The sequence below is a fragment of the Protopterus annectens genome, chromosome 6.part1 (genome assembly GCF_019279795.1).
Source record: "Protopterus annectens isolate FY-2018-M chromosome 6.part1, PAN1.0, whole genome shotgun sequence".
Taxonomy (NCBI): Eukaryota; Metazoa; Chordata; order Ceratodontiformes; family Protopteridae; genus Protopterus; species Protopterus annectens.
In genome coordinates this window covers 466,481,629-466,509,079 of record NC_056738.1, presented here as the reverse complement: position 1 = coordinate 466,509,079, position 27,451 = coordinate 466,481,629, and the positions used below count along the sequence as shown (strand labels likewise).

Here is a 27,451-nt window from a genome sequence, read left to right as displayed (position 1 = left end):
GGGTGAAGTGCGACACCAGCCGAGGCCAGACCCAGACTTTGGAATCCGGCCAACCGAAGGGCTGCCTGACGACAGGACAACCCATTTGTAAGGACTGCAGATGCATCCTTGAAGGACATCTGGTTTTCCATTATGGGTATAGCAAAAATGAATGCAATGTCCTATCCATTTGGAAATGGTCTGTTTTGATATAGCCTTCCCTTGCGAAGCTGCAGCATAGGATACAAAGAGCTGGTCAGATTTTCTGAAAACCTTAGTTTTACCCAAGTAGTAACGAAGTTGCCTGTGAATGTCCAAGGAATGCAGGAGTCTTTCTCCTTTGTTCTGTGGATTTGGAAAGAAGGTGGGTAAGTGGATGGTTTGATTTAAAGCCACCTTAGGCATGAAGGAAGGATTAACTCGTAGAGAAACTCTGTCTTGATGGAAAATGACGAAAGGTTCCAGTGCCATTAGTGCCTGCAGCTCTGAGACTCTTCTGGCTGAAGTTATTGCTAGCAGCAGGGCAGTCTTCCATGATATAAACTTTAGATCAGCAGAGAAAGCTGGTTCAAAGGGAGGTAGCGTAAGTTTTTCCAGAACAAAGTTGAGGTCCCAGGTTGGTGTAGGTGCTCTCCAGGGGGGCCTAATGGTTTTTTGCCCCTCTGAGGAACTGCCTTAGAAGTGGATGTGAAAATAAGGGTGGATCCGTGTTGTAGTGGGCTGAAATAGCTGATGCGTGGATTTTAATGGATGAAAAAGTAAGTCCTTTGTGCAACATCTCAGTTAAATACTGTAGAATCTGAGGCATGTGAGGCTGAAGGGTACTTTGGCCTTTAGCTTGGTTCCAGGTGCAAAACCTTTTCCATTTGTCCAAGTAGGCCTTCCTGGTGCTGGGCCTCCTAGCTTCCAGAATAACACCCATAACTGCTTGAGGAAGAGGAGCTGGCTGGATGCTTAGGTGATTTGCCATGCAGCCAAATTTAAGGTTTTGAGCTGACTGTGTAGAATGATTGTTTTGCTGTGTGAGCAAATGGGCAATATGTGATAAAATACAAGGTGGGCCCTGGGCCATATTCCTTAATAGTGGGTACCAGTGCTGGCGTGGCCAGTCTGGGGCTATGAGCATCAGTCGTAGTCTCTCCTTTCTGACTTTCAGAAGCACCTTTGAGAGAAGAGGCAATGGAGGGAAGGCATATACTGTCAGGTTTTTCCAACTGAATGAGAGTGCGCCCACTTTCCAAGCCTGATGGTGAAGTGTTCTTGTACAAAATTTTGTTAGCTGATAATTTTGGGGGCTGGCAAAGAGGTCTATGTCTGTGAGGCCCCATTTTTGAGTTATCATTGAAAATACTTGTGGATCCAGTTTCCACTCGTGGGGATCCATGATGTTTCTGCTGAGGTAGTCTGCCAATGTGTTATTTTTTTCCTGGCAGGAATTGAGCTTGTAGCTGAACTTGGTAAGCCAGTGCTGTGTTCCACAAGGTCATGGCTTGCCTGCATAGAGGGTAGGAGTGTGTACCCCCTTGTTTATGTACCAAATTACTGTGGTGTTGTCCGTCCTTATTGTAAGTTGTCCTGGATGTAAGAGGTTCTTGAAGGCTGTCAGAGCATTCTGTACAGCTAGCATCTCTTTTTGATTGATGTGCAGATTCCTTTGATCTGCAGTCCATATGCCTTGAACGCACTGTCCTGCCATGTGTGCCCCCCAGGTGTAGTCCGATGCATCTGTTGTCATAGTTTGCCTGGCTGGGGGCAAGGTGAAAGGCTGACCCTTGTTGAGGTGACATGCCTGTGACCACCATAGAAACTCTTGTTGAAGGCAGGGAATGAGAGAGATCATTGTTTCCAAGCTGTGGCTGTGTTGAGACCATACGCTTTTTAGGTACCACTGTAATTTCCTCATATGCAGCTTTGCAAATGGTATCAGTAGTATGCAAGATGCCATGAAGCCCAAGGCCTGCAGAATTTTTCTTGCAAGGAGTTGGGTCTTTGTTGCCATTGTTTTGAAATATTAGTCTGTTGTAGTTTGTCTGGCGTCAGATAAGCCTTCTGGGCCATTGTATTCAAGCTGGCACCCAGGAATGTCATTTTGTGAGGGTACTAGTTTTGATTTCTTTTCATTTACTGTGTACCCCAGGCAACTTAGAAGATGTTTTACAAAAGCCAGATGTAAGAGGATGTCCTTGCTTTCTGCTTGGATGAGGCAGTCTAGGTATGGGTATATTTGAATTCCTCTGTCTGCAGTATGCAATTACTGGTGCCAGGCATTTTGTGAAGACCCTGGGCGCAGTGGGATAAGCCAAAGGGCAGTGCAGAAAATTGGTAATGGGTTGAACCTGCAATGAAACGGAGGTATCTTCTGCAACTTTGTATGATAGGGACATGCAGGTATGCCTCCTTGAGGTCCAACGTTACTAGCCATGCCTTCTTGCCCAACATGGGAAGAAACTGCTGCAGTGTTAGCATCTTGAATTTGGGTACTTGTAAGAAGGTGCTTAGAATTGAAAGGTCTAGAATTGGTTTCCAGGCATTGTCCTTTCTGAGGACTAGAAAGAGTCTTGAGTAAAATCCTCGGCCTTGCTCCCGTGTAGGTACCAGTTGAATGGCTCTCATGTCCATGAGAGCTGTAATTTGTTTTTGTGCCTCTGCCCGTTGATTTTGGCAGGTTTGGCATTCCTCTTTTCGTTGGCAAGGTGTGGAAATGGAATCTGTATCCTCGTGAAATTATGTCTAGGACCCATTTGTCCTTTGTGACGATGTGCCAGTTGTCTGAAAAAAGTGTTAATTTTCCTCCCAAGGGAGCTGCCAAGGGAGTCTTGCTTGGCCATATGAGGTTTAAGTCATTAGTTTGGGGCCTGTCTTCTCCTCCCTTCTGTGTTGCAGCCCCATTGTCAAGGTTTGTAGTGGGCTTGTGGTTGTCCTCTGCCTCCTGGGCATCTGTATTTACCCCTCTGTGGTCTGTCAGTAGCTGGAAAGGACCAATTTTTTGTTGGCCAATTTCTGCTGAAGCGAGGGGGCTGTACCTGTAGAAAATCTTTGACCGTCTGCATAGATTTTGCCTTATCCTCCATTTTCTTTAAGACTTCTTCTGATTTAACTCCAAATAGGACATCCTGCTGTAAGGGAGCATCTAGAAGCTTTGCTTTAACATGATCAGGCAGAGTTTGTTCCTTTAACCAAGCATGCCTACGTATAACAGACCCAGTAACAGCTGCTCTGCAGGAAGCCTCCAAAGAGTATGTTTGCCCACCTGTTCAGCTACATGCAACAGATCCTGCATTTCTTTCAATTCAGACTGTTGAGGGAGTGTGCTCATTTTTTGTCTTGAGAAATCAGAAATTGCTGGTATTTTAGCATGTGAAATTGACAATTTAGTGCTCTCATAGCTAGAGTGGCTGAGGTGTAAACCTTTTCCCCCCACCTGTGTAGTGCTCTGGAGTACCTTTCAGAGGGTACAGGATTTTTCGCCATAGAAGCCTTAGCCCCTTTGGGACCCTGGGAGATGGTCTCTGGATCAGCAACAGGGCTTTTATAAATGAATTTGTGGGAGTCAGGCACTCTATAATATCTGTCTGGTTTGGCTGGAGCAGGAGGCAGAGAATCTGGATTCAAACTAGATTCTAAGTAAACATCATCCACAATGTCAAACTGGGGGGATAGCAAGAGGTCTGTGCTGGGGGAGTAAAAGAAACTGAGCAGTTGAGTCAGAGTAGTCCTGACCTTCCCAGTAAAAATGTTCCCTCAGTGTGCAAAGTTTCCCCAAAGGAGTAGTCTTCAGGGGGAGAAGCTGAGGGAATGGAATCCTCAAAATCAGAATCTTCATAAGGGGGAAAAGAGTAATCTTGGTCCTCAGAGGAGCGTGAGGAAATAGACACTTGATCAGAGGAGGCATAATCTTCCTCTTGTCTAGGCCTTTTGTCGGGGGGGGGTTGGGAACCCCTGATTAAAGACATCAAATCTTCAGCCATTTTAAGCATCTGTTTCTTAGGCATGGGGCCTTGAACTGGAGACTGAAGTGCAGTCTTTTTTGGTTTAATAGGAGTCTTAAGCTTAGGATACGTTTTTATGGTGAGCGTCGTCGGTCTGAAGACACCTTCAGAAACCAAAGGTGTTTCTGCAGCACTGACATCTCTTTCTGCAGTGCCGTCAGTAGGGGCTAAAGAAAATGGCTGCGTCGGCCTAGCACTCTCCGCCAAAGGCTCTGAAGCGGTCGTGGGTTCCAAATCTGCGGTAGCTAGGGGCTGCGTAGGAGCCTCACTGAAAACCGGTGAACCGGAGACCGACCCAGCCAAGGCCTCTGAGTCTGGCTTGGGTCTAGGCTGCCTGTCCTTATCCTTGTGTTTTTTGTGCACGCCGGTAGTCGGTTGCTCCGACAGCATTGTGTAGTCAAATTTTCTACCGAAGTAGTGTCGTACGAAATCAAAGCGTCTTTTTATAGTACGCTTACTGTACCTAGCACAAAAGTGACAACCAGTGACGTCGTGCTCTGGGCCTAGGCAAGGTATACAGTAAGAATGAAAATCCTTATGAGGTACTTGCTTCCCACAAGAAATACAATTGTTAACTTTTTCTGACATCGGTCTGAGGCAAGAAAAGTTTCCCCAATGGGGTACTTAGCTTTATTGAAGACTTCGGATCTGAAATTCGACTTTGAAAATCTCTAGTCGGCCGACCGGCACTTGTGAACTGCTTCTGCTTCGGGCACCGCTCGGCAAGAAAGACTGAAGAAAATGGCGTCTGATGCATTATATATACCCCTGGTGCACTGACGTCAGGGAAGAGGCGACAGCAACCGACGCCGGACCAAGACTTTGGAATTCAGGCCGACTGCGGGACCGCCTGACGACAAGATAACCCAAGTGTGATGACTGCAGCAGGGTAACACGATGAACATCTGCCTGTGTATGTCCAAAGAATGCAGAAGTCTCTCCCCTTTATTCTGTGGGTTTGGATAAAAAGTTGGCAAGTGAATAGTTTGGTTTAGAGCCACACTCGATACCACCTTTGGCATAAAAGTAGGGTTTATTCTTAAAGACACCCTGTCTTGGTGGAAAATGATGAAAGGTTCCACTGCCATTAGTGCCTGTAATTCTGAAACTCTTCTTGCTGATGTTATTGCCAGGAGCAGAGCAGTTTTCCAAGAGACATATTTTAAGTCTGCTGAGTTTGCTGGCTCAAAAGGAGGTAAAGTTAATTTTTCCAACACGAAGTTGAGGTCCCAAGTTGGAGTTGGTGCTCTACGAGGTGGTCTTATGTTTTTAGCCCCTCTGAGGTACTGCTTTAGCAAAGGATTAGAAAAAATAGGTGGGTCCATGTTGTAATGAGCAGAGATGGCCGAGGCGTGGATCTTGATGGATGAAAAGGAGAGGCCTTTGTCCAGCATCTCAGTTAAATATTGTAGTATGTGAGAATATTTGGGACAAGAGGGTCAAGGCTGTGAGCCTGGTTCCAGGCACAGAATCTCTTCCATTTATCTGAATAGGCTTTCCTGGTGCTAGGCCTTCTGGCCTCCAGAATGACATCCATAACAGCTTTGGAAAGAGGCATTGCTTGCTTGATTAAGGAATCTGCCATGCAGCCAGGTTTGAAGTCTTTAACTGGCTGTGAAGTACCTGATTGTTGTGCTGAGTCAGAAGATGTGGAATTTTGGTAAAATCCAGGGTGGACCTTGTGCTAAGTTCTTTAAGATTGGGTACCAGTGCTGGCGTGGCCAGTCTGGGGCAATCAGGATCATCCTTGGCTTTTCTTGCCTGGCTTTTATGAGTACCTTTGGAAGGAGAGGTAGTGGTGCGAAAGCATATACTTGTTGGTTTTTCCAGCTGAATGAGAGGGCATCCACTTTCCATGCTTGTGGGTGGTAAGTCCTTGTGCAGAATTTCTGTAGCTGGCAGTTCATTGGCGATGCAAACAGATCTATGTCCGGGCTCCACCATTTTTGTGTTATCATTCTGAATATTTGTGGATGTAATTTCCACTCGTGCGGATCCATGATGTTTCTGCTTAAGTCATCTGCCAGTGTGTTTTTCTCTCCTGGCAGGAATTGTGCTTGCAGATGAACAGGTTAGAGCTGTGTTCCACAAGGTCATGGCTTGTCTGCAGAGGGAATAAGAATGAGTGCCCCCTTGCTTATGTACCACAACTGTGGTGTTGTGTCTTTAGTAGTAGTTGTCCTGGATGCAGAAGGTCCTTGAAAGCTATAAGGGCATTTTGTACAGCTAGCATCTCTTTTTGATTGATGTGAAGATGCCTTTGTTCTGCGGGCCACTTGCCCTGAATACATTTTCCTGCCATGTGTGCTCCCTAGGCGTAATCCGATGCATCTGTTGTCAGTGTTTGCTTGGCTGTGGGTTGAGTGAAAGGCTGTCCTTTGTTGAGGTGACATGCTTGAGCCCACCATCGAAACTCCTGTTGAAGGCAAAGAATTAGTGGTATTACTATTTTCAAACCTTGACAGTGTTGAGACCAGACACTAAGTACCATTGTAGTTTCCTCATATGCAGTCTGGCATATGGAATTGGTAGTATGCAAGATGCCATGTAACCAAAGGCCTGCAGAATTTTTCTTGCAGGGAGTTGGGTTTTTGTTGCCATCAATTGAAAATATTGAGTCAGATGTCCTTGCTTGTCTGGTGTGAGATAAGCCATCTGGGCCGTTGTATTCAAGCTGGCATCCAGGAGTATTATCTCTTGTGAGGGCACCAGTTTTGACTTCTTTTCGTTTACTGTGTACCCTAGGCAACTTAACTTTTTTACAAACGCCAGATGCTTTAGAAGAATGTCCTTGCTCTCTGCTTGAATCAGGCAGTCATCCAGGTATGGATAAATCTGAATTCCTTTCTGTCTGCAAAATGCAACTATTGGTGCCAGGCACTTTGTGAAGACCCTGGGTGCAGTAGATAAGCCAAAGGGCAGTGCAGAGAATTGGCAGTGCATTGAACCAGCTATGAATCTGAGGTATCTTCTGCAGTTTTGTCTGATAGGGACATGCAGGTATGCCTCCTTGAGGTCCAAAGTTACGAGCCAAGCTTTCTTGCCCAGTATAGGAAGAAGCTGCTGTAGTGTCAACATTTTGAATTTTGGAACATCCAGGTAAGTGTTTAAAGAAAGATCCAGAATGGGCCTCCAGGCTTTCTCCTTTCTGGGAACCATAGAGAGTCCTGCATAAAATCCTTGTCCTTGCTCCTGTGTTGGTACCTTTTGAATAGCTCTCATGTCCATGAGTGCTGTAATTTGTCTGAGCCTCTGCCCATTGATTTGGTGGCAGATTTGGCATTCCTTTTAACCTTGGCAGAGTGTGAAAGTGGAACCTGTAACCTTGAGATATAATGTTGAGAACCCATTTGTCTTTGGTGATCATATGCCAATTGTGACAGAAAAGTGCCAGTTTTCCTCCCAGGGGGGCTGCCAAGAGAGAACTGTTTGGCAGCTGTAGTGGGAAGTCACTGGGGCTGTTTTTTGTAAGGTTAAGGCCTGTCTTCCCCTTCTTTCTGGGTTGATGCACCCCATCGTCGAGGCCTGTAAGGACCTTGTGGTTGACCTTTACCTCTTGGACGTCTGTATCTGTCCCTTTGAGGTCTGTCTGTAACTGGAAAGGACCAATTTTTTGCTGGCCAATTTCTGCTAAATCAAGGAGGCTGAACCTGTAAGAAATCCTTCACTGTTTGCATAGACTTTGCCTTATCCTCCATTTTCTTTAATAACTCTTCTGCCTTAACTCCAAATAAAACATCCTGCTGTAAAGGTGCATCCAATAATTTTGCTTTAACATGATCTGGTGACATCTGTTCTTTTAATGACAGATCCTTTAACTGCTGCTCTACAGGAGGCCTCTAATGAATCAAAACCACATTGCAAAGTATGTTTTCCCACTTGTTCAGCTGCATGCAATAAATCCTGCATTTCTTTATAATCAGGAGGATCTGAGTTTGGAAGCATTTTTTGTTTCAACTGAGACATCAAATATTGTTGATATTTTAGCATGTGAAACTGGCAATTTAAGGCCCTCATTGCTAAAGTTGCAGATGTATATACTTTCTTCCCCCATCTGTCTAATGCTCTGGAATCTCTGTCAGAGGGGACTGGATTCTTTGCGGAGGAGTCCTTTACCCCTTTGGGGACCTGAGAAATAGTTTCAGGGTCAGCAGCAGGGCTTTTGTAAAGAAATTTGAGAGAGTCAGGGACTCTGTAGTATCTGTCAGGCTTAACTGGAGCAGGAGGTAAAGAATCAGGATTTAAACTGGATTCAGTATACACATCATCCACAATGTCTAACACTGGCGGAATAGCAAGGGGTCTGTGTTGAGGTAATAAAAGGAAATCTCTGAGCCTTTTCTTGGATTCTGAATAATCCTGGCATTCCCAGTGGAAATGCTCCCTCATGGTATGCAAGGTTTCCCTAAAGGAGTATTTCTCTGGCAGAGAGCCTGAAGGAATTGATTCCTCAGCATGAAAATCCTCCATCCATTCGTACCATCACTAACAAATACATATTCAAAAAATCACTTCATATATATCTAAGATCCCAATGGGACTGTTCTTGCTCCCTCCCCTCATAGATCTATAACATTCCATCCCCTCACTTTTATCCTATTAAAGCTTATGTTCCCTCACTATAGTTATTTAATAAAGACCTTCTGAGTTTTTTCTTCAATAACTTCCCTGATTGCATATCTCAATACTGTTTTTATTTTTGAAATGTTTCTCAAATTTATGCCTAAATGTATTAATGTTTTATCTGTACTCTCTATAATTGACTTGTAGTTATAGCATCTTCCTAATTCTGTCTACATCTCAGCTTTTCTCCCCATCTTTGAATGTTTTTCAAATTTAAGCCTAAATGTATTAATTTTTATCTCTACTCTGTATAATTATCTTGTAGTTTTGTATGTACCTAATTTGTCTACGTTGGAGCTTTTCTCCCCAGGACTCCATTGAAAACGGGTTCTTTTGGCCCAATGGACTATCCTGGTAAACCAACTGCAAATAAATAAATAAATAAATAAATAAATAAATAAATAAGAGTATCCTAGGTCTGAGGATGAATCTGAAGAGATGGATATCTGGTCAGATGAGTCATAGTCCACATCCTGTCTAGGCCTTTTATCAGGAGGGGGATGGGACCCCCTGATCAGAGTGATTAAGTCTTCGGCCATTTTGAGCATTTGTTTCTTAGGCATGGAGGCATGTCCTGGTGAATGTTGAATTTGTTTCTTTGTTTTTAAAGGAGTTTTAGACTTGGCAGAAGATTTAATGGTCAACTGAGTAGGTCTGAAAACACCCTCTGAAGCTACGGGTTGTTCAGCTACTCCGGATCCCTCTGAAGGGTTAGTGTCGGTAGGCTGTAAATCTGGTGCGTCTGAAGGCCCAGCCATCTCCACGTGGGAGTCAGAGGTGGCTTGAGGTTCTAAAGATGCGGTCATCAGGGGCTGCGAAGGCATCTCGCTGAAAACCGGAGAACTGGCGACTGGCCTAGAAGAGGCTTAGTCAGTTTTGGGCCTCGGATGCCTGTCGTCTTTGTGCTTTTTGTGTATTCCGGTCGTCTGTAGTTCAGACGGCATGGTATAATTGAATTTTCTGCCAAAATAATGTCGGGCAAAATCAAACCGTTTAATAGTGCGCTCGTTAAACCTAGCACAAAACCGACAACCTGTGACGTTGTGGTCTGGGCCTAGGCATGGGATACAATAGGAATGGAAATCCTTATGAGGTATTTGCTTCCCACAAGAAATACAGTTATTAACTTTTACTGACATCGGTCTGAGGCAAGAAAAAGTTTCCCCAATGGGGTACTTAGCTTTGTAGAAGACTTCGGTTCTGGATTCGGAATGAAAATCTCAGGAGTCGACCGGCACTTGCGAACTACTGTTGCTTCGGGAACCGTGCGGAAAGAAAGACTGAAGAAAATGGCGTCAGCTGCATCTTATATACCCCTGTCGCACTGACGTCAGGGAAGAAGCGACAGCAACCGACGCCGGACCAAGACTTTGGAACTCAGGCCGACTGCGGGACCGCCTGACTGCCGGATAATTCCCAAGTGTAATGACTGCAGCAGTGTAACACGATGAACATTCAAGCTGTGAGCTGGAGAGTTTGAAGAGATTGGTGCAACCCGCCTGATGAATCAGATCTGGAACCTGGTCCAGAATCCAAGGTTGATCCAGAAGGTGGAGGTGCAGGAACGGGAACCATATCTGTCGAGGTCAATATGGGGCAATGAGGATCATTTTGCAACCCAACGATTTTGCTTTCTGTATGAGTCTTGGTATTAGGGGAAAAGGGGGAAAAGCATAAAGGAGTCCCTGAGGCCAATCATGAACTAGAGCATCTCTGGGTATATGACCTGGAAGAGGAAGTAGGGGAAGTAGCTGCTGCATTTGTTGTTGGGAGGAGTGGCAAATAGATCGCAGCAAGGCTGTCCCCATTTGTGGAAGATGAGATCCGCAACTTCCTGATTCAGAGACCACTCATGAGGCATGAGGATAGCTCTGCTGAGCCTGTCCGCTATGACATTGGATTTCCCAGGGATGTGCGTTGCTATCAGAAAACATTGGGAGGAAATCGCCCATTGCCACAGTCAGAGTGCTTCTCGACACAAGGGGTGAGACCTGGTCCCGCCCTGTTAGTTGATGTAGCACACCACTGACGTCCGTTTGGATTGCAATGGTCCCAGAAGGAAGAGAGTCTTGAAGGGCTTGCAACTCTAGGAGCTCTGCTCTCATTTCTAGGACATTGCTATGCAGATGGTACTCGTGAGGTTGCCAAGTGCCTTGGACTGTCCTGCCTAGATAATGCCAACCCCCACCCTATCAGGGAGGCGTCCGTGGTCACTGTGGCTACCAGAGGGGGTTGTATGAAAGGTCTGCCTGAATCACTAGTGGGGAGACCATCCACCAAGAAAGGTGCTTTTTGCATGTTTCTGTGATCAGGATCATGTGAGACATGGGTAGCTCCTGGAAAGACCACCGCGTGAAAAGAAGCCACTGAAGGATTCTCATGTGGAAACGCGCTAATGGGACAAGAAGAATGGCAGCTGCCATGGAGCCAGAGCTTGGAGGCCATATCTGACAATCCTTTTGCTCTGCATTAGAATTAACACTTGTTGACGAATAGTGGAAACTCTTTCCTGTGGTAATCTTGCAAACATTTCTTGTGTGTTTAATTCTGCTCCTACGTATGTGACAGACTGACAAGGCAACAAGGCAGATTTTTCGAAATTTACTGTAATGCCCAGTTGAGTGCATGATGTGATTGTATAATCCCGTGCTTCTAAGAGTTGATGTCTGGTGGTAGCAGTCAGGAGCCAGTAGTCTAGATAGGGAAATGCCTGGAATCCTTGACGCCTCAGGTGAGCCATGACTACTGCCATACACTTGGTGAACACCCTGGGGGCTGAGGTGAGACCAAAGGGCAGAGCTCTGAACTGGTAATGACTGGCCCCTACCCGGAAGCGAAGAAATCTCCTGGAGCATCTGTCCATCTTGATATGGTAGTGCGCGTCCTGAAGATCTATCTAGCACATCCAATTGTCCTGACCCAGAAAAGGGAAAATGGACTGCAGTGTCACCATCCAAACTTTTCTTTTTGTACAGATTTGTTCAATCTGCTGAGATCCAGTATTGGTCTCCAGTCCTCTGTCTTTTTTGGTACTAAAAAGAACCTTGAGTAAGTTCCGGATCCTAGTTGGTCTGCGGGGACTTCTTGAATGGCTCTTTTTTCTAGCAGTCTTGAAACTTCTGTGACTGCTTGATCCCTTAGATTGGGTGGGACCATCTGGGATGGACTTTGATTCTATGGGGGATTGATGGAAGGGAATTTTGTAACCTCTGGATATAATGATAGTACCCATCTGTCTCGTTATATTTTGCCAGGCTTTTGGGTACAGCAAAAGTCTTCCCCCGACTGCCTCCAGAGGTGAGCAGTCGGGCAACCCTTCAGGGATGCTGGAAGGGCTTGGCAGAGGTGGTTTCTCTGTCTCCCTGGTTTTGCGGTCCCCCTCTGCCATGAGGGCAGCGTCTGTTATTGTTGTTTCCCCCTCTGCCCCTAAGGGAAAATATCACCAAGTGTGTCAGGCAAGGGTCCCCTGGGATTTTCGGAATCACATCTTTCCGCTCTTCTGACCCTTGGGATAAGGTCTGGAAGGGGTGGAAAAACAGACTCCCACGGCAGAGAGTCTTGCCTTCCTGCTCACACCTGGTCAATGTGTCTTTCACCTGTGGCCCAAAGAGAAAGGAGCCATCAAAGGGAGTACTGGCAAAGGATGTTCGAAAGGGTTCCACAAACTGACACAGCTGCATCTAATCATGTATCCTGAGAGCCACACCTCTCTCCCAGTGGCTCTGCTAGCTCCATTGGCTGCATAGGAAATCAGCCTCATGGAGGAGTTGACTATGGAATTAAGAGTCGTGAGCTGAGAAGCTAATTTGGCTGGTACTTCCTCAGCTGTAGGATCTTGAAGGTCATCTCCAAGCTCTTACAGGAGATCCCTTTGAAGACGTGTAAAATGGCATAAACAGTTCAGGGACCACATTGAAAAGGTCGCTGAAGCAAACATTCGCTTTCCATATTTGTCCATCTTCCGAGACTCTGTTTGGAGGATGAACAGATGAAGAGGTTTCTGCTACCACCATGGCATCACTGGGCACACCTTTGGAGAGGAACTGTTTTTTCTGGGGGGCTGTAATAAATTTGTTTAGTCTCCTCTGAGTAGGTTGCACAGAATATGGAGCTGACCAAGCCTTTCGAGCCACTACAAACATGAGTGGATCGAGAGGAGGAGATACCCAGGAGGTGGAAGGTCTGGAACCGAATGCGTCCAGGTATACAGACTCATCCTCGGTAGGGGCTAAAGTCCATTCCCCCCTCTAAGCATTTCAAGGATGCTCGAAAAGGAAACATCTTCAGAGGGGGACCTTGGGGACCCTTCTGATTCATCCATGTCTGTATCTGAGGTGACAGACTCAGGGGAGTCTATGTGCTTCCTCTTGCACTTCTTCCAGACAGGCTCTTCTGAGTTATCAGGGGAGGCTTCGGAAGAAGAGGGATCACCCAATGGGGTGTCCTGGGGCATAGGTTCCCTACGCTTGGGGTCTGGAGGTGGAGTAGAGGTTGGAACAGACCCAACGGGGGGGCGGAGCCGATGGAGCTGGCAGTAGAGCTGTTTCAGGGACAGCACACTCCGCACGACCTTGAAGGCATCCCGATCTCTAGGCAGAGAAAGCTCCGGCTCCGAAGAGACAGGAGTCCTTCTCCACATCGAGGGTGATTTCTCAGAGGCTGATGTTGGAGCCAAGCTCAAGAACGGGGTTGGACAAGGGACTGATGCCACACCTCCCCTTGGAGCAGACGAGAGCCCCAGCGCCCAGATCCCTCGATAGAAGGTACAATCAAGGTAATTGGAGCAGACGTCGGAACCGGAGAGATGATAATCGGCGCCGACGGTTCTACTACCTGCAGATCCATGGTCTCCGACTCAGAGCTAAATGTAGTTGGAGGAGGAACGGAAATAGAGGCGGTTGGAGCAGATACCTGCTAAGGTGGGCTGGACAGTAATTTTGTCAGGGCCTGTGACTTAAGCAACCTACTTACTACTCTCTCCACATCATGATCCAATAATCTAGAGGATCGAGAAGAGTGGGAAGAATGACGGCTACGTTCACTCTAACAAGGGTGACTGAGGTGCCGAGTGGATGGGCTCCAAAGATGGAGACCTCAGTCTCTTATGGCTCCGAGACGGCTCTGAAATAGCAGATGGAGCTGACTGAGTAGATGCCTTGTCGGTGCCAGCCGGCACTGACATACTTGGTTGGTCAAGTAAAGGGTTCGGCTCCGAAGGTGGAGCCGATGGCTTGAAAGACGGGGGATTTTGCTGGCTGAGTACTTTTAGCTGGAGAATCCTGAGGCTTCAATAATCCCCGAAGGATTAATTTGTTTTTGCGCTCCGGCAGGACCCTTGGACTAAAAGCGTGACAGAGAACAGGAGTCCTGCAGGTGAACAGTGCCCAAACAATATACACAACTAATGTGCCCATCTGTTAGACATTTTCTGACAGCATGAGTCACACTTTTTGAAGGCAGATACCTTGGTATCTTTTAGACATTTTCCTAACAAACTAAAGAACCACAATAACAATAAGAAAAAAGTTATAATAATTATTACAACTTAAACGGCTAACCTAATAGAGGGGGAGGAGAACTCTCCAAGTTAAAATGAGTTCAAGGGAAAAGAGGCCTGCGGAAAGGAGCAACGGCCAACAAAGCACACACAATATAAGGCGATAAAGGGTATAAGTACTAAGAGACTAAGGTTAATAACACTTTTACAATTAAAATTTTACAACAGCAGCAAAAATATGTAATACAAAACAATACTAAGCCTGAGCCTGAGCCAGTAACGAAGCAACCTCGCAGCTAAAGTGGCAAACGAGATCTGGGTAGCTGATGCTGGGCATTCTCGAGCTATAGAAGATGGCAGAGTCGGAGCAGAGGATCGGCTCCAAACCCAAACAGCAAGAACGAAGGCGAGATGGACAACTTAACATCTATCATTATGCTCCCACTGAAAGACCAGGTTAATTTTGGATAAGATTCAGAAAGAAAACCCTTCTAAAGGAATGTAAGAAGAAAGACTGCCCACAGAGTAAGACCAGAGCTAGAAGGGTCAAGAGTCTGAACTAAACCCTGAATCAAGCCTAATCACTTCTGCCCAAAGTAAACTGACAGGGGATGACAAATGCTTAACTTTTTGCTTCTTTTTGATAGGGATTGGTCTAGGAAACAGACCAATTCCGGACAGGCAATTTATTCCTTGGGACAGACATCTCAGTATAAAGAGAGAGGCAAACATTGCTCCTTCCTCCAAGACTGATAAGAGTGGTACTCCACTACCCAAGGGCACTCCAGACACGGGATGCCTCTAATTCTCGGTCCATGGCAGACTGCAGATGCATCCTTGAAGGACATCTACACCAGAGGGAGCCAAGGAAAAAGAAATTATCTGAGGAACCAGAAATGGCCACAGCACAGTCGCTCATCTGCCACGGAGGCAAATCAGCAACCTGCTGATGGGGCAAATGCTGTCTGGATATTTTCTTTTTATGGCTGGAAGGAAGAACCAAGGAACCAGTGGGTTGTTCCATGGTAAAGCCGAAAATGATGCCTGAAGCCTGGGGAAGACTGACAGCTATAGTCAGTGAAATGGGGGAGTATTAAAATAGATTTTTCCACAAAAAAATATAAAGCACTAGTAATTTAATACAAGTTTTAGTAAGGAAGAACAAACTGCTTTAACAACTTTATTCTACAAAAGTAGAGAAAGTCATGCTTTACAGTAAACGTGACAGTCATGTAACAGTCAAAGTTATTCCTAGCTTAAAACATATTGTACAAGAAAATTAAGTTCCTGTCATAAAAACAAAATGTGGAATGCCCCCCCCCCCCCCCCGAGGAGAACTCATCTACCTAGCAATGAAAAATTGTTAGCCAAATGTCTATCCTTGAAACCAAAGAGGAGTGCTCCTTTTAACTTTCTGCTTATTTTTGACAGGAATTTATTTAAGCAGACATCTGACAGGCAAACCATCCCTGGGGGGCATGAGGTATTTCCTACTCTTTCCTCCAAGATCAACAAGAGTGGTTTTATTTTTGCCCACCAAGGGTACTTCAACAGGTGCAGAGGATGACTAACCTCCTGTTCCATGGTGGCCGAAGAGACTACACTAGAGGGAACCAAGATAAGACAAATAGTATGAATATCCAAAAATGGCCACAGCTAAGTCACCTATCTACTGCAGAGGGAAATTTGTAACCTGCTAAAAGGGGCAAAGGCTTTTTGGAAATGTTATTCTTTTTGTGGCTGAAAGAAAGAAAACAGGAACTGGTATACTGTTCAATGGTGAAGCTGACAATTAAGTCTGAAGCCAAGTTAAGACTGACAGCAATAGAAGACGATTTTTCCCCACTAAGAAAAAAAAATGAAAAACTTACCACAACCCCCAAATATAATTTAGGTTTACTTACAAAAAACAAAAAGTTTTAACTTTTTTTTTTTTTTTTTTTTTTTTTTAACAAAAATAAAAATCATACTTCACAGGAAAAAGTAGTCACATGACAGTCTTATAAAATTTTCCTAGCTTAGTTTCAGAGGGAAAAAACTTTTCTGACAAGAAATATAAATGTGAAAATTTTTTCACCAAATGTAACTTATCTGACCAGCAATGGAGAACAGTGCGCCGACTGTCGATCCTCAAGTCCGCAAGAGGAGTGGTCCTTGGTGGCAATAAAACTCTGAAGGCTTAGGTGCCCAAGCTGCTAATTTTCTTCAGCTCTGCTCAAACTGCCAATGGTTTGAGAGAGTGGAACATGTCCTTACGCTCTGGAAGCTGACCGGCTGTTGTATCCTATGTTGGATATAATCCATTTAGCTAAGGCTAGTTTAGCAGTGATCAAATGATGAACATCTTGAAAGTTTTGCAGCCAATGACTAAAGTCTTAAAAAATCCCACACAGAAAAATTAAAAAGGCCACTGTTGAAATAAATTTATATTCTTGCTGTAAATACTAGTTAAGCAAAAAAATTACAATGCTACAAAACACATGCATCACGCACCGGGTCACACCTGGTGAATGGATGTCTTCTACAATGTGTCACCTACATAGCCAACCCTGAACATCAGCTTCAAGAAGCAATGCTGCTTTGTGAATCTTAACATTAGAGTATAATTATCTCTGCTATTACTGTGACTGTCAAACAATAAGTGCCCTGACAAATATCTACTCATTTACTAAAGTACTAGCAAGAAATTACTTTTTGTAGCAGTCTGTTGAATAACAAATCAAACATTAAATAATCAACTTGCGGTTGGGTATTATAGTTAAGGTGCTTGACTAAAAGACACAAATTACAGTGTTTGATTCTCACCTTTTGGAGGGAAACTGGCTAGGTTTAGAATGGCCCATTAAGGCAGGTAGTCTAGTAATTAGCTATGAACTTATGAAACCATGAGATTAAGTAAAGAAAGAAAAAAATGAACTTCTGAATTTAAGAGTCCTGGTTGATTTTCTATTTATTTTGCTCTGTTTCAGCGCTCCCACATAAGAGACCATCAAGTGAAATGTATGCAACCGACAACCTAATCTGAGTGAACTCAAGTAATGTATTAAACTGTGACCATGTAAATTACCGCTAAGAATGGACTGCGCTTCTCAACTATACACAGTACTGGCCGTCCCTTGCCTCTTTTTTTTTTTTTTTTTAATATATACATGCAAGTGAGTCTTTTCTTCTATCCTGAAAGAGATTTAGCTAGTGAATAAAATCAAAGCAACACGGACTCTGAAAAGAACACTGTAATACACAGCTCCCAAACTGCAACAGTAGAGAGGGGGCAGACACAGACTAAACAATGAAAAATGATCATATGAAAACTACATAATTCAACCCATATCCAACATCCTGATGTTTAGCCCTTTCCATCCATCAGGGTCAAATTAGTCATACAACTTCCAATACTTTATATTCTCTTGATATATATATCTATATATATAATATGTATATACATATATATATGTACACATATGTAAATACGAGTTGAATGCAGTGACCAGTATTACAACTGGGACCACCAGTGGAATTTTCTGGATGCTTAATTACATACATAAAGAACTGGGAATTATTTCAAAAGTGTTTATCTACCCTTTTGATGTCCTAAAAAGAACCCTTCACAAGATAATTTTTCAAGATAAACTGCACACTCTTAACAAATGCACATATGTTAGAAATAGGACAAAGTTTAAAACAGATCAAGTAATGTCAGCAGTTCCGTGTTTTTCTGGATTAGGACGACTACTGTTGCTTGCCCACAAGCAGTCCTAGGAACCAATATGAAGATGGTGATAAAATAAGCCTAGGTTCCAGTTTTAGCTGTAGGCAAACTGTTGTAATCGACTCAAAAGCTTTTCTTTTTTAAAAGGTAAAAAAGATGTACAGTGCTGTTCTTGTTAATTTGTCCGTTTTAACAGCATCCTCCACCAGAAGGTTTTACAGGGGTGCTATCAGGTTTGAAGGTTGTTTGGTTTCCTCCTGATGTGGCTCCAGGCCCCATTCGTTTCTTAATTTCCGCTGCCATGGTCATAAATGCTTGCTCTACATTGGTAGCATTCTTGGCACTGGTCTCCAAAAATGGAATACTCAAGGAGTCTGCGAATTCCTGTGTGTAAGAAAAGAATAATAATACATATTTGGCAACAATGATTAAACACATGCTACAATCTAAGACAAAAGGTAAAAGTATCGCTACAAATAAAAAATAAATGTCTGTGTATCTGCACTAAAGCAAACAAAAGCATAAGGGATAAATGTATACCCAAGTGCGTGACTATGCGAGTGCATTAACAATTGAAGAAAAAGAAAAACGCATTAAGTGTAAGTATATATTTTTGCAGGAGGAAATGTGCAGGCCACCATTAAGTGCTGCACAGTACATCTTTCACTACTCTCTGTTCAATCTAAAAACTATTAAAAAAAACAAAAAGTTAATTCATTAACTCAAAACAGCAAAATTCAGACTTACTTAGCAGTGGAAGAACCCCTCTCTGCTTTACTTTATCAGCTTGGCAAAAGAAATTCTGGACACTAAGACCATTAAAAGATCCAGGATGTGTGCCTGTAAAGTTGCTCAACTATCACCATGCACCACCCACTGCTACACTATATATTACTTCCGTCCTGCATTATACTATGCTGTCCTGTAATCAAAGTTCTTAAGAGCTTAGGTCTTAGTTGAAAAGCTGCACCAGATCAGTCCACTCTCATACATGGAGAAAAATTCACCAATGAAAACAGAGGGTAAATCAGCATCACCAAATCTAGACACAGGACCACATTCCATCCCCTCCAAACATATCAAGTATCCAAAGAGTGGAAAAGAGAAAGTGCATTGATATGCTCTATGAACACAAATGAACTGCAACACTAACTTGAATCCTTGAGCCAAAGGAAAAGCACAACACTAAAGAAATCCCTCCTTTGGGTCTCACAGTTACCAGACTACAAATTAAGCAGCTGATTCACTAGATGTCAAATACAAGGTCACTCATACATTACACTAATACAGCAGACTGACTTCTAAATGGGTATTTAAACATTTGGCAATAGTAAAGACAAGCATTTTTACAGCATCATTTAAAATAGAAGACTTGTCTTAGTGGGTCGACATCCGAGTTTTCACTCTTCCTTTCCATATCCACAAGTTATCACTAACTCCCTCACTCAACAGCACACATCACTTGCAACAGCATAAGCCATAACTCCACAAGCTGTATTAGAATGTGCACTTAGCCCCAGAACCTGCCTCTCCCTCCCAACATGAGTGAGCACATCTCCTAAAACTCAAGTAAAAACAAAAAGAGAAAAAAAGTTGACTGCTCTCAAGTGTCAGCAAAGCCCAGTGTGGAAGTCAATGTAAATGGTCTTAACCAGATCTTCCTTGACTCCAGAAGAAATGGCTGCTGGCTTCTCCACTATCTAGTCCATTAGGGAAGCCTGAGTATTGAGGAAGTTTAGCAGCAACACAGCAGTGAAAACTGCCCATTCTGTCCAAAAATCTAGACTTCATATGAGATAGTAAGTTGAAAAGACTGTGGTCTTTGGGACCCAGAGTGGACCAAAGACAGGATGCCTAATGGATTTCACTCCAGGAAGTTTGAGGGGGGCATCCATCTACTTGGGAACAGTGGTAGTAGTAGTAAAAAAGGCACTTCCAGGTTACAAAATTAGCATCCATACCAACAGGATCCTTAAGTGGGGTGACTCAATCTCCTCTTTCTCCTTAGCCAGATTACTCATTAAAGTTTTTCTGGCAGAAGTTGAGGAGGACAAAGAAATCCAAACAGGAATGTATCAACCAGAGACTTTCTGAGAAAGAGTGGGGAGAAACTGCAGTGAAGGGACAAGACTCATTTCCCTTGTACATTTCTGAGAGGCGAGCCTCTGGGTCTTCAAAGTTCCATTCCTAGGACCTTAAGGGAGAATCTTAACCAAGCTTAGTTCTGGGATGGGGTGGGCCAGCTGTCAGATGGCTTGTATAGTATATGGGCATATCAAAAGTAAAGCACCACAAGTCAGTAACTGGAACAGTAGTGATAAAACTTGTTCTCAACAAAGCCAGCTCCGGTGACAGCAGGATAAATCCCTAACAAGCTAAATGACCCTGTTTCTATTAGCTTATGCACCTTTTGGAGCTGATGTAGGGAAGAAGGTCATGTGCTCTCACCCTGTGGTTGAATCTCTAGTGGAGACTGGGAATCGCAAGCAGGTGTTAGGGCTGTGCTAAATGATCGCGTCACACACAGTATTAATCAAAGGCTTGATGCATATCGACCCTTTGGACATGAGAGAACATATACACTGGTGTCAGGACTAAAAATCCAGAGAACCAGACCCAAACCACCCCTGATGGTAGACATGAAAGAAGGCCTTTCTCAGTTGGCTCTTACCTCAGTGACAAAGAAAAGAATGAACTACTCAGTAGGCAGCAGAGGCAAAAATAAGTGCTCAACACAACTGGTGCTAGGATGAGTGCATTTTGCACAAAGTGTAGCACCAGGATTAGAACATTTTTTTTAATGCATACTCCTGTTGCATAAGGACAGACACCACAAAGAGAACAGACCTCTCTCCAACACCTAGGCCTGTCCTCCATACCCTGATAGCAATGGAAGGACTATGTAGGCCATCAACCTGGGCCAGACTGCCTGCTACAAATCAGGGGCGGCTTGGAAAAAAGTCATCCTCGGATCCAAATACTGCCATAAAGTCTACAAGGGAGAACTTGAATGACTGCTCCAAAGGAGAAAGCTAAGTTTGAACTTGCTCTGTTCAACTGACCTCAGAAAAGACCAAACAAAACGGCAAAACAACCTTCTAATGTTGTTGTCAGGAGGTACAAGTATCACAAGTCTCTCATCACTGGATAATGATGGCAACAAACTCAAGCCCTCACTAATTAAGGAGGAGTCGGCAGCATGAACAAGCCGTGAGACAGCTGCATTGAGGGGAGGACTTGCCTGAACAGGATGTGATGGATGTGTAGCATTCAGCTGCCTTACCTGTTACTCAAGGCTCCAGCACTGGTCTAGGAATCATACAAAGAATCCTCATGCCAAACCCTGCACTTGTAATCCTCAACCACCATTATCATGACTGAAGCCCAATAAGTCTTCAGCTTTTCTCCATCTCACCTATCCTTAGACAGGTGGGTTGAAATGCTGGTGCTCATGGCAGTGAACTGCTGGTTACAGGCATGCTTAAATGATTTAAGGCACAAATGCAGGAGTGTTACCTTGACAAATGCAAGGGTTGAAATCTGAACCACTGAAAAGGCTTAAATACAAGTGCTTCGCATGCCCTTCTAATCCAGTGTGTTGTATGCAAGGAAGAGGTGCAAGGAAGAGGTGCCCGTACCCTTAAACACAGGGATGAGAAAAAAAAAGTGTTAAACTGTAGACAGCACAACAGGAAATCAAAAAGTTACCCAACTGCAGGAGCCATAAAGAGACAGTCAACCGTTCCAATACCAGATTTTAACTAAACAGTTGGAAAACTTGAATTACTTTCAAGCTAAATGCTGAGGTTATCTTTTTTCCATGGAAGCCTTGCATTAAAGCACAAGTAAAGCAATGAGATGTTCATGAAAAGCAGATAGCTGGCCCAATAGCATTGAGGAATTAAGCCCTGCTGACCCAAGTAGAGTCACCTGCCATTCATAATCATACAACAGCTGTGGTGAGATGCAAGTAAAAGGCTAAGGTCAATTCTTACTAATTCAAGGGGTGCCCTGGTATTCCTTGCAAAGAAGAGTGGTAATGTTGAGGATTTGGAGCTATGCTGACAGTCTGACATGAAAATGCTGTGCACTCTAGCTGTTAGATGGGAGAACTCAGGAATGGCCCAAGTACCAGCCCTAACACATTAATGCACCTGTCAGTCCCCAAAGGGATGAAAATGTTAGGGCCAGGGTCTCCTCCAGTAGCCACTAAAGGTGCTGCTGCACAGAGTTCCCTCACTTTTCCTGCTGTTCTCAAATTATGGATCTCAAGATTTTGGGACAAGCAGGGAAGAGAGGTCTTGATAAGGAACCAATAGGATGAGATCCCAATTAACTGAATGTCTGAGATTAGCAAAGATAACTATGTAGAAACCACCATTTTACAGAAAAAGCATATTTTATAGCTCATAACACAAATTCTAATTGAATGCACAGCTCCTGCATTTATTCTTCCTACCTTTGCAGTTGTATAATCGACTACTTTTTTTGCGGTCAAGTCACATTTGTTCCCTACTAGAAGTTTGTTAACATTTTCACTGGCATATCTGTCTATTTCTTGCAGCCACTGCTTCACATTGTTATACGATTCCTGAAAAAGACAATTTACACAGACATGGCATTAAAATCCACACAATCCAAATCAATTAAATAAGATTTCTGAAAAGGTTACTGCAGAGCACTGAAGGATACGACAATGATGCCTTTTAATAAAAATTCTGATCAGTGTTTAATCAGACTAACAATTCATGCTAAATATATAAAAAACATCAACTTTAATCACAGCTTTGGGAAAAGATCTGCAAGGAAAAACTACTATACCTACTTTTATTCTCATAAAAACTTCTAAATGACCATAGCCAAAGTACTGTGGACAAAGTCAATCAGTTCTCACCACCCTAAAGTTGTAGAAAAACAAGACAGAAAAATGAGATAAAGTGTATTTGTCTGGGTCTGAGGGGCAGTACGCTAAAACCATAAAAGAACACAATGGGTTTGAAACGGAGCTCAAGTTATTGGCCCATGCAAAAGACAGCACATTCTTTTTGGACATTCTTCTTATAGTATTATGCCTGATCCACACAGTGTTGTATTAAGCAATAAAAATAAGTTATGTACTCTCCATAATGTTCCATCTGAGTTGTTGCTTTTCATTTGTCTTCAACCTGTAGGACTCCGTTACGGATCAGACTCTGCCGTATACTCCAGCATCGGAGTTGAAATATGAGTTCCTCCCCTACCCATATGCCCCGCTCTCCCTCCTCCCCTCAGATTGAGTTTGCTGCAGGACAGCACCATCCCACCCACAGCACAAAAATTAATCCCTGACCACAGAAGGAATAGAAACACCAGACTTAACCAAGACCAAGAAGAAGCCTGAGCCTGCATCTGTCTAGTTCACCACACAACCCAAAGGCAGAGGGGAAAGGGGTGGTTGAAGACTTGAAAAGCAACTCAGATGGAATGTTATGGCAAGTACGTAACTTCTGTATCAGAAGTTTTTTATTTGGTTTTCAACCTATGGGACAGAGTCCTTAGCTACAATAACCTTGGGTGGCCCTCATGGAATGAAGTTCCAGAGCATGGCAGAGCCAAAGGAAGCCCTGCTCCTGGAGAGAATGCCCAATTTGCAATGGGACATAAACGTATGCAAAGATGACCAAGTAGCAGCCAAACAAATGTCATCAATAGGAACCCTGGACCAAAAGCCCACAGAAGTAGACACTGATCTAGTAGAATGTGCCTGGACAGAGCCGGGTAGAGGCAAATCTTTGGAATAAGCCGCAGAAATGCAAGCTAGAAATTTAATGAGCAAGCGTGACTTTAGAAATAAGGCTTTCCCAAACAAGGCTTAGAAAAGGATACAGAAAGTTGATCAGACTGTTGAAAATTTTTGGTTCTATCCAAATAAAAGAGCATCTGACTGTGGACATCAAGTAAATGTAATTTGTAATAAAACCACAGTAAATCAAGCACAACAAATATTCTTCACCACAAAAATATTCCAATCCCGTTGAGTGCAAAGGATTTATTCTAAAACACTGCTGTTCACATAAAATACACAATGTAATCTCTAGCGCCTCGGCATACTTGTCTTTAACAGAGTAAGATTTTAACCATTCAAACTCACACTTTTATACTAAAATAAAACACACCCACTTGATTACATAATTGATTAAATAAAGAGACAGTATTATATATAAAAAACACTAAATACTATAAACTCATCATTGCACAAATAACTATTGACAATAAACTTTTCCATATACATTCATGATTTAGTCCTACAGCAGTGTTTTAGAATAAATCCTTTGCACTCAACGGAATTGGAATATTTTTGTGGTGAAGAATAAATGTAATTTGTATTCCCCTTTGTTCTAATAATTTGGGAAGAAAACTGGCAAATTAATCACCTGGTTAATATTAGCTTCGGAGGCCACCTTTGGCAAGAAATAGGGGTTGGTATGAACATTCACTCTGTCATTACGGAAGACGAGATAAGGAGGTTTAATTGACAATGCCTGCAGCACACACTTGGCAGAAGTGATAGACACCAAGAGGGCTGTCTTCCAAGATAAGAACTGTAAATCCACAGTGGCAGCAGGTTTGAAAGGGGAAACTAGGGCCTGTATAACCAGTCAGATCCCAAGGATGTTGTAGGGTCCTTGATTGGCAGTCCAAGGAGAAATGTAACTTTCAAAAAAGCCTTGCAGAGCTTAGAAGAAGCCAAGAAGGTACAATTCTCTCCTACATGAAAATTTAAGATGCCCTCCAACTGAACTTTAATCATAGAAAAACTAGCCCTGTTGTGGGAAATATTGGGCTAGAAAATAAGAAATGGCAGCAACAGAGGCTGTAAAAGGATCCAATCTGTGCTGAAACGCCCAGACGGAAAATCATTTCAATTTACTGGAGTAGATTTTCCTAGTAGAGGCCTTGTGTGCTGCAACCAAAATCTTTTTGACTGGAGATGAGAGCCCGGGAGTCCTAGCCTTCAAAGGAAATGAAGCAGCCAAGCAGAGAGCTTCAGGCTAACTAAGTTTGGATGTGGAACCCGTGATGGGTGAGAGATGAGATCCGGAACTGGATCCGGAGTTCAGGATGGACACAACAGATGAGACCAAACACTAGGGAACCAAACTTGGCAAGGCCAGAAGGGGGCAATGAGGATAACTCTGTTCAACAATTGTGCTTTCTGAAGGAAAATTTGGGATCAGAGGCAGATGAGGGCAAGCATCAAGCAGACTGGAGGGCCAAGTAAGGAACAGAGCATATCTAGGTGACTCTGGGATCAGAGCGATAAACTTGCTGCACTTTACATTGGAAGGAGAAGTTAAGAGACTGCAGCAAAGATGACCCAACTTTAGAAAGATCATATCCACCACTGAAGGATTCAGAGACCACTTGTAAGGCATTAGAATGATTCTGCTGAGCCTGTCCCCTAGAATGCTAGGCTTCCCCAGAATGTGCACTGCCACCAGAAACCGGTTGGAAGAGATCGCCCACTCTCACAATCTCATGGCTTCATAGCAAAGGGGGTAAGATCTGGTCCTCCCCTGTTTGTTGATGTACAAAACAGACATGTTGCCCATCTGGATGGACATTGTCACGGTGGGAAGAAAAGCTTGAAGGTTTTGCAATGCCAGAAGCACTGCTCTCACAGGTTCATATGTGTTTACTAGGCTAACTACCACAAAGGCCTTTTTAAGCCTAGCCATGCATCCCAAATCTCTATGACGAGTTCTGACACCTTTGTTAAGTGTAAGCATGGGCCTGGGAGATAAACTATTTACAGGTTACCTGTTTGCATCAGAGACAAAGGTGCCAAACCAGGGATGAATTTCAGGTTTCCCATCCAATTGTTCAAGTTGCACTTGAATTGAATTAGTGAGGAACTCTGCTTAACATGGATGGACAGCCTGATCCATAGATGGGGTAGTCTCTGGGATACATATCTACCTCTCCAGCAGGTTCTATTTACATCACAGGCATGGAACAAGTAATTGTGGTACAAAGTTATGTCTTGCCATAATGTTCCATCCGAGTTGTTGATCTTCTTCCAGTCATCATTGATGGGTTCGGTTCCGAGCCCTCAGAACAGAGTCTGCCTAATACCAAGCTTGTGTGCACCAAAAACTCTCAGGCTAAGCTGCTACCCACAACGCCCTTCTCCCAGTTACCTCAGATCGAATTTGCATGCAATATACAGAACAAACAGGAAGATAGAAGCCATCTCTGTGCAGAAAACCCTGAAACACCACAAGGACCCAGAAGATCCGCCAGGAGCCTTTGGTGGGGGATGGTGGGTGGGTGTGATGACTGGAAGATCAACAACTCAGATGGAACGTTATGGCAAGACGTAACTTATTTATCTGAAGTTGTTAATCTTCTTCCTATTCATCAATGATGGGACAGAATCCCAAGCTACTTGGAGAAGGTGGGTAGCCCTTATGGAAAAACATTCCTGAGAACCATTGAGCCGAAGGCCACTCTTCCCCTGGAGAACAGATCCAATTTGCAATGCTTAATGAAGGTATGGGGTTTAAACCCAAACGACTGCTGCACAAATGTAGTCCATGAAAGCCCTGGAATGGAAGGCAACAGAAGCTGCGACAGCCCTAGTTGAGTGAGCTTTGATTTGAGCAGGCTTGGGTTCATTCATAAGAGAATACGAGAAGGTAATGCAATCTCAGAGTCATTTTGACAAAGTAACTTTAGATACAGCACACCCCACACTGGGACCAGAAAACAAAATAAAAAGTTGGTCTGACTTCCAAAAGGACTTCATTCTCTCCGGGTAGAAACGCAGTTGTCTATGAACGTCCAATGAATGCAGGCAGTATTCGCCCTTGTTTGAATAATTTGGAAAAAACACAGGGAGCTCAATGGACTGGTTAAATAGAGAAGTTGGAAACCACATTGGGAAGAAAAGACGGATTAGTATGAAGTGATACTCTGTCCTTATTGAAGATCAGGTACATAAGGTACTTCATGCATAAGGCTTGTAACTCAGATATCCGTCTGGGTGAAGTGACTGCGACCAAAAACAAAAATTTCTAAGACAGGAATTTTAGATCACATGTCGCAGCTAGCTCAAAGGGGGGTAGAGAGAGACTGGAGAACCCTGGGACAGATTCCATGCCTCCAAAGGCTGCCTGACAAGTGGTCTGCTATGGAAAATTCCCTTGAGAAAAGTCTTGCAAAGTCGGATGGAAATGAGAGGGACTCCATCTGAACCATTATGGAACTTGGAAACAGCTGCTAAATGGACTCGAATGGTGGAAGCTGATGCACCATTGTCAAACAAATCAGATAGTGAAGAATAGCAGCTGTGGGGGTTGAAAAAGTATTTAGCATCTGATTATGTGACCAGATAGCGAATCTTTTCCATTAGTTTCTGTTAAGTTTTCTGGGGGATGGTTTATGCGAGGCCAGAATAATATCTCGGATGGATGAGGACAGGGTTTCCTGCCTGGCAACTAGCAGAAGTGGAGAAGCCAAGCTGTCAGCTTGAAGAGTGAATAGATTTGAAAGAGTCAGCCCTTGTGGGTGAGAAATTAGATCCTGACGAGCGTCCAGGATCCAAGGAGGTTGTAACAGGTGAGGTCGGAGTAAGGGAAACCACACTTGAAGAGGCCAGAAAGGGGCAATGAG

At 43.7% G+C, this 27,451-nt stretch overlaps 1 protein-coding gene across 1 annotated transcript in view; it reads right to left on the bottom strand.

The window, feature by feature from the left end:
* Positions 1-16,496: 16,496 nt before the first annotated feature.
* LOC122805627 (ras-related protein Rab-1B) overlaps positions 16,497-27,451 on the bottom strand; it is a gene marked incomplete in the record, with an annotated part of 407,618 nt that continues 396,663 nt past the window's right edge. The window contains 2 exon segments of the mRNA XM_044075889.1: positions 16,497-18,181; positions 22,257-22,388. Coding sequence (XP_043931824.1) covers positions 17,987-18,181; positions 22,257-22,388 — 327 coding nt within the window.